Source organism: Limanda limanda, chromosome 15, assembly GCF_963576545.1.
Source record: "Limanda limanda chromosome 15, fLimLim1.1, whole genome shotgun sequence".
NCBI lineage: Eukaryota > Metazoa > Chordata > Actinopteri > Pleuronectiformes > Pleuronectidae > Limanda > Limanda limanda.
Genome location: NC_083650.1, coordinates 23,594,328 through 23,602,361, shown reverse-complemented (window position 1 = coordinate 23,602,361; position 8,034 = coordinate 23,594,328). Strand labels below are relative to the sequence as shown.

Here is an 8,034-nt window from a genome sequence, read left to right as displayed (position 1 = left end):
TAGATATAACCAGAGATTTTATCATCAGAAACCTGAAAGATCCCTCATTGATCACCTCAACGTGAGCCTTTCTAAATTTCTGTACATCTTTAGTTACTTATGAATATTTTGTGCATTTTCACCCTGTCCTTGTTAGATGAGCTTGTACAGGTCTTGTGTTTTTCCTTGTACAAGGAGCCAGATGTGCAACTGGAATACATGAACTGCTACAGAACTTGACACAGATAGATGATAGAGACTGAGCAAAACCAAACACAGACAATGAAAGCCAAGGAAACAACCGCAACATGTCCAGAGGAAACAATCCATCTGTGCAAAAACAGGGCATCATTCCAGAATTTTCTTGTCCATTGATTCTTTGCCATTGGTCCGCGAGTAAGGCTCAAAAGCAGAAGAGCTCAGGTAGCGGGCGGAAAGTTCCTGCAGGTTTCCAGCCAGCGATCCAGCCATGGACAGGGGATTGGAGGACATGCGGTTGGCGACACCACTGAGTAAGGAGGGCATGGGGAAACTGAAGAGGCTGTGTGCTGCAGATGAGCTCTGCAGGCCTGCCACTGTCCCTGAGCTGGTGACAGTGGGTAGAGGAGGGCTGCCGCCTGCCGTGCCAGTGCTGCCTCCACCACTGCTGTTGCTGTTATTGCTGCCATTGCTGGCCATGGCCATGGAGGGAGGGCGCAGGGCAGAGCCCAGAGAGCCACCGCTGCAGTGGGGTAGAAGGCCTGGCAAGCCCGGAGGTGTCAGCAGCCGCCCCTGCTCCAGCAGTCTCAGGACGCTGCAGGTTGCTGCTGTTTCTGAAACCACTGAACGCAGCTCAGAGTCCTTCCCTTGGTCCTTCTTCTGCTTGGTGCGCCGGTTCTGGAACCACACCTTCACCTGGGGAGATACACAAATGAGAAACTTGAGTCAGAGTCGAGTTAGTTCTGACTAAAAGACTTGAAGTGTTTGTGACTTGAGACTTTTTTACCGAAATATTTGCACATTTATTGTGAAGTTGTGCTTTGTTTTTGAGACATGATTGGGTGATTTTGAGTAAATTCTTATAAAGTTACTGCTAACTGATGCAGGACAACATAAGAGGCCAATTCAAGAGACTGACATCATGTAAGGGGCGAGTCAAACAAAAATAATATTTGGATTTAAATATTATGCTTTCATAGCCTTGACAGCTGTAAGAAGAGACCAGCAATATGCTTTATAATCTGTCACCACAAAATACACAAAGAAAGTCACTTTTTTATTTTTTTTTATTTTTTTTATTTTTTTTAGCAAATTTATTTTCTGATCAAGCATTAGCTAGAAAGCTAGCGTTAAGTTTAAGCTACGTTATGTCATTCAGAAACAGTTCCAATGTCATATTGCATGATCAAAAATGTGTTTCCATAAGAAAATAGGCCTACTCAATAGAAATGTCAAGCCAATTTTATACATCCGTCCATTATCTATACAATTTGTTCTTTCAGGGTGGTGGGGGGGGGGGCTGGAGCCAATCCCAGCTGACATTGAGCGAGAGACAGTTTGCCAGAGTATCAAGGGACCAACATACAGAGACAAACAACCATTCACACGCACCTCCAAACCTACTGTGGATTTGGAGTCTCTAATTAACCCCTAATTCCAATCTGCATGTTTTTTGACTGTGGGAAGCCTGAGTATCCGGAGATAACCCACGCAGACACGGGGAGAACACGTTAACTTCACAAATTATAAAAAAAATTCCCAGGGCACTTTTAGAGTTGGCTACATTACATTACTACAGCAGCTAATGATTGACTTTCCATGGCTCAGAGCATTTCTAATTCATTAAGACTCACAACTATAACCACAAATAAACTAAATTTAAATAATACATGTATCATTATCACTAAAGGCAGAGGAAAGGCTCAACACGAGAAACATGAGCAAGCGAGTGCAGCAAAGTGAGAGACAGAGACAGCTAACTGAGAAGCTAAAGTACGCAGCAGATCAGAATTGCATGTAGACGTGATAAAGTCACTCAAAGGAGGAGCAGAGCGACTGTTTGAAATTAGTTTAAATGTCATTATCAGATATAAGAAGAAAGTAACTTTACATTACTGAGCAGCAAAATACACAGTAACACCGGCAACCAGAGATGAGACAATCCGCCCACCACGGCACCTCAGGACGTGTATACTTCAGCGGAATGTTATGACAATTTGTGGCCATTTGTTTTCCATGCTGCCATTGGGCATAACACATTCACTTGTTAATGTTAAATATCAGCAGGATGTCTAAGGTGTGAGCATCCTGCAACATTTTAGTTCACTTAACATGACTGACTTAAATGTAGAAACTGGAGCAGGTCATCAGAACATGGACTGGCTTGTGACTTAAAGATTAACATTGGAGTCTTGCACATATGATTTACTCCCACCCACTTATTTTATATTACCTTTGTGTGATAGGTGACAGATAGACAAATCTATTGAAATTAAAACTTTTCTATTTTCTATAATTCACTTTCAATGTTTCAATATTTGCTGTGATTATAGTTTAACTAGTAATCTGATCATCTCAGTACTTGGAGATAATTGGACAATGAACCATACAAGTCTGTGTCTTGACAGATTAAGTTAAAGCTATTATCCAAAGCTTTTGTTCGGAGAGCATAAGTGGCAAAGTGCCTGCCCATTCCCAACTGCTGCATTCAGATTGCTGCTGGTTGTCTTTCATGCATACTGTAGCTCTTAATCCAGGGATATGTGCACACATAGACACACATCAAATCTGGCCCAATGTGTAATTGATCAAACGTCATGGAGGAGACGGCTCACAGAACATCATATGTCAGAACACTCGTTGGTTATATTTGTCTTAAACATTTTTATTGCGTCTGTTTGCTGGTTTTACTTGATCAATCCAGATTGTTGTTCTTATTGTGATATGATGGGGATTTATTTAAAGATGAGATTATCAGTGGAAACTGACAGGGAATAAATATCTAATGATTTAATGGCGTAGCAGACCACTGTTTTTTATTTCCACAATACAGTTATTGGAGAAAACCACCATTATAAACTTACAGAACACTCAAACTACTTTGCGATATTTTAAGGATGAAATGTTAAAATATTTATAAATAACTGTAAGTTGCAGCCATTATTATGTTTCTATATAGATGATATGCCAAAATAATTTTAAAGGCACCAAAGTGCAAACGCAAACACCATTCACTTGATTTCACCTTCTGCACCTTTCTTGAATTAGCATCATGTGATTCCCTGACCCTGAACATGTAGATTAAGCCTCAAGAATTAAAATAAGCCTCAGACGGTAACTGAACAATCCCAAAAGTGAAGTTGCCCTTTTTAAAAATCCGAGGCTGCCATGATTACACTTCAGAAAGGAAAATCTCTGTGAAATGAAATAAAGATATTATTATTATCTTCGCCATTTGTTTCAGAAATATTACCAATGTCTTTTCCAGTCTGTGTACAGCATATTCCAGAATTTTATGTAATATCAAAATAAAGGGAAAAAAAACCTGTTCATTTAATTTTCACACTTAAGAATGGAATAAATAATCCATTCATTTTGATAGCACTGATTAAACTGTAGCAAGAGCACCAACCTTGTAAGTTAACGTGTTCAATCAAGTCATTCATTTGGCTCGACAGATCTATTCAGTTATTTTAACAATTCCACATACTCTTAATTGAATAAATGTTAAAACTAAAACAGATACGGGCTTTCCTGTGTATTGAACCTGTAAATCTCCTGTAATTTCACCTGATGCTTTCCTATGGAACAAAATGTCCATGTACCAATCAGCGGTGAGCCTCCAGCTCAATCCTGCTGCCCAGTCCAATCACATCTTAATATCGTTTTTTCCCTTTCTCTTCAGTCTGTGGTTTCACTCCTCACCCTCTGTTAACAACCATCTCAAGTCAAGAGAAGAAGTCCAGCCGCTCAATCCAATATTTTCTGTTTGTGACTTAAAGACTGCTCCGGAGGAGCAATCCTGTTCATTTTGGGGTGAAATTCTCTGACAAGTTGAAGCAAATAGCTTAAACAAAAGATCAATGCACACACAGTAAACCCCCGTCATTCTGTAATGTAAACAACCAGCGAGTGCTGGGGAAACAAAATGTTAATTTCATTATTGTCAATAAAAGCTATTTCATCAGGATAGAAGACACTCAAAGAAAATCCTGAAGCCTTTGTCCTGCCTAAACAAAGGTTGTTTTCTATAAAGCCTTTTATATGAGCCAAATTTTCAGACACTTAACTTGTTTTGACTTTACCAACAATTGTGTGACTCAAATGAACAATAACTTTATTAAAAAGTTAAAATTTAAAAAAACTTTAAGCAAATAAGTCAAATGTGCAGAAATAGTAGTAAAATAGGACCCGTGGGGTTGATGTAAATCAACCCTCAGATTGAAGATGTTGCTCGTGATGTCACTTTGTAAGGAAAAGGCCGTCTTCTCAAAGACCTCCACTTTAGGTCAACGTCGTTCAACCGCATCGAAAGCCACAACACATTAACACCAAAGGCCGAGCCGTTAGCCGTTTTGCACACTTTTAAAAACACATAAATAGGTGAATAACACCAATGCTCCGGCGCAGACAACTGGGGCTCCCTCGAGTCCAAATCACAGGGTGAGTGGTGCTCTGGAATCTGGTGTCAAACGCAAGAGTGCAAATGCAGTTCAACCACAGCGGACACTGCGTGACCCGTTGCTGACCCCAGACATAGGACATGAGTAGGAAGTCTGCAGGTTTTTTTCAATGGCAGATTTCGTTTTAGCAGCTTGAGGCAATATTGTCAAATAACACTCCATAAGCCCGAATCACCACTACATGAAATGAATCTAGAAGAACAATTGATTTGAATTTACTACGAACAAATTCAATATTGTTCAGTGGTGTATTCATTGACCTAAATACAAGCTCAAGAATCACCACAGCTCTCATAGTCAAAACCTTATATTAGAAGCGCACCTACATTAACTGGCAAGTCTGTGAATACAACCAAAAGCACAACTATTTGTTATTGATTATTGGAGCCATTATATGTTCATTAATATATGTAGTAACAGGCCCATATCTTTTTTAATGATCCGCTGAGAAACACAGAATTCTCACTTCAATCTCTGATTTAAACTCCTTAAAATCACTTCCGATTAATAGGTTCCGTCTGAATTGAAATTGATTAGTGATTTGTGTCAGGGCTTACAAATCAAATGAATTGACTTTGATCATATTGGTGAAATCCCCTTCTTCTGTTACAAAGCGAGGGGTCAGCTTAGATTGTAATACGATTGTCTGATGTCAAAATAGACAGTGGGTCAAAATACATTAAATTACTTTAAATCATTTAAAAACAAATCAATCAATTGAGTCTTTGCACCATAGATTTTCCTGTTTAAGCAGAATAAATTCAGAATTTAGAAAATGAGCAGGGACCAGTGTGATGAATACATACCTGAGTTTCAGACAGATTGAGCTGGCGGGCCAGTTCAGTCCTTTCCCTCCCGACCACGTACTGGCACCTCTGGAACTCCATCTCTAACCGGTAGAGCTGCTCTGCAGTAAAGGAGGTGCGGGTTCTTTTGGGCCGGTCCAAATCCAAACCCTTCGGCAGAATAATCTCTCGGATGGAGCCTTTAGCATCTGCAACAATAAGCACTCTAAATTAACAAGGTTGAGGCCAAGATTGCAAACCAAGTAACAATTCAAACAAACAATCAAAATATATAATTTCCTGTTATTACATAGGAACAAACATCACAGTTATAAAACAATTATAATTAATAACAGTATCAATAATAAAGAATACACACAATTGCACAGATGTACTCAAGTACAGATTTTACTTTCTGAATTTAAGTATTTGTGGATTTGATTATGGACAAATACTGTTCCTTTAAATTATATATCAATGAGCTGACGACACTTGAAATTATTAAATTTGACATAAGAAACATATGTCATAGTCTTTTATTAAAATGATAATACTTTTATACTTAATAATATTATTTATTTATTAATACATTTATATTTCCTGACAAATGTGCATATCCAATTAGTGGAGAAATTACAACAATGTGTGCTGTCATAAGAAATATGAGCAAAATGTTTAAAAGCTTAAATAGGGTATTTTAAATGTATCATCCTCTCAAATCGAGCACAAAGTGGTTCCAGTGTTACAAGAAATTAATTTACAATAATTGTACTACTAACAAGAAACTAAATAATAAATACAAATCTATGACACAATTGTCGAAAAACTAAATAAATTAAAATATATAATAAAAATAAAATTTATGTAGTCAGTTTGCTCTGTCTCCTAATATCTTGTGCAATTAATCCTCTGTTTCTAATTAACTTATATTTATTATGTGTTTATTACAAACATACACAAACCAAAAACACACACACACACACACACACACACACACAAACACACACACACACACACACACACACACACACAGTGTGCATGAAGGAAATACTCTCTATGGGACTTGACAGTCATTTACACACTTCCATGTGTGGTTTATATATTTCTATACAGTACTTTATAAACAGCTTCCGTTTTTTGTGTTTAAATAGTATTCATTTTAATATGTATCCCCCTGAAAGTATAAGGCGGTAAAGATAGTATAAAACTCCTGCTGTATGTAGCCTTCTTTATCCTTAAAATGTGTGTCACCCCTTTGAACTTAACCAAGGAAATATACATGATTGTTTTATTTATTTTAATAACTAACATTAAACTTTAAAGAATACCATTAGTTACGGTACAAATTTTTAAGAAAGATTCAGCCTGTTGTGGATTTACTTTTAAAAAGTAAAATATAAAATCACTTATCTCATGGCCTAGAATTAAATAGACATATTTAACAACAGTAAAATAACAAAAAAATGTTAAATCTCATTCTGAAGAGCAGAAAAAAAACGGGGGTCCTTTTATCCAAAGGCTCCATAGATATACATTTAAAAACACTGTTTTAATTTAAATAAATATTTTGTTGTTATTGTCCATCTTCAGTCAATTAACCATAAAACAACGTCTGTTATTATAAAGGTTATACAATTTGGTTCTGGATGATTCTCTAATTTTTCTAATTACGAAATTCATGTCTATCTAACGGCAGTTTATTTTACTTCAGATCAAATCTTTGCCATCTCTACAGTATGAAACTTCAAGGTTGTAGAATCAAAAAAAGAGAGAGAGAAAGAGCCGTACCTCGGACCAGGATTCTCCGGCAGTAGTCTGGGTCCCCTGTGCTCCCTCTGTTCTTCTCGCAGTTGTCCAGAGTCCCAGAGGGGGAAAAGGAGTCCTGCTGCTCCTTGAGGAAGCTTTTGGACAAGCTGCCCTGGGAGTCCTTGCCATCCTTTCCCTCCTTTAGTCCATTCTTCAGCACCATCCCTTCCGTCTCTTGGTTGTACCTGACCTCCATCCTCAGTTTATCCTCAGGACTTGTGGTTCGCCTTTTTTTTTCCTTTGTCAAGTGAAAAAACAGGATATCTGGGAGAACACGGCACACCAGATCGTCTGGACAGTGTGGGTTTTAGTTTCAAAACAGCACCTTCCAGCAGGACAGAGTCAGCTATCTAATGTCTGGAAAAATACTTCTGTCGCCAGACCAAGGAGCCCTATTATCACTGACCAAACTCCCTTTGCCCAATGATCATGGACTTCTCACTGAAACTCACCAGCAATTCAGTGCCCCCCTTTCTTCGCTACATAGACATCAGGCTGATAGATGATCTTCACATAATCAGAGCCATGGAAGCGCACTTGCTGTTTCAATTGATTACGGTAATTTCGCTGCCTCCACATTTGCGTAACCTCATGAATACACTAAATTGTTTGGGGAAATAGATCAGGTCTTGATAGAGGGGTTTGCTGGTCCCGTCCCCCTCTGTTTGCCTCCTCTCAGCCCAGGGAATCAGGACAAATGATTGGTCTTGTCTCGCAACCAAGCCTCCCTGAACCCCACATGAATGCTCACAATCACAGGGGTACGACTCTTCCAGATCTGTAAAAAGTTCCCGGGTGCTTCA

At 38.5% G+C, this 8,034-nt stretch overlaps 1 protein-coding gene across 1 annotated transcript; it reads right to left on the bottom strand.

The window, feature by feature from the left end:
* Window positions 1-327: 327 nt before the first annotated feature.
* vax1 (ventral anterior homeobox 1) lies at window positions 328-7,427 on the bottom strand. The gene is made up of 3 exons (XM_061087155.1): window positions 7,214-7,427; window positions 5,447-5,634; window positions 328-873 (listed from the first exon to the last, which is right to left on the bottom strand). Exons 1-3 carry the CDS (start codon window positions 7,425-7,427, stop codon window positions 328-330), a joined length of 948 nt encoding a protein of 315 aa, XP_060943138.1.
* Between the last annotated feature and the right edge of the window lie 607 nt (window positions 7,428-8,034).

What these genes read in the sequence shown, in the direction of transcription:
- vax1 (XM_061087155.1), bottom strand. Translation starts at nt 7,427, where the DNA reads ATGGAGGTCAGGTACAACCAAGAGACGGAAGGGATGGTGCTGAAGAAT. An exon ending in CCGGAGAATCCTGGTCCGAG is followed by an intron (nt 5,635 to 7,213) that starts GTACGGCTCTTT and finishes TTATTGTTGCAG; the next exon opens with ATGCTAAAGGCTCCATCCGA. An exon ending in TCAATCTGTCTGAAACTCAG is followed by an intron (nt 874 to 5,446) that starts GTATGTATTCAT and finishes GTATCTCCCCAG; the next exon opens with GTGAAGGTGTGGTTCCAGAA.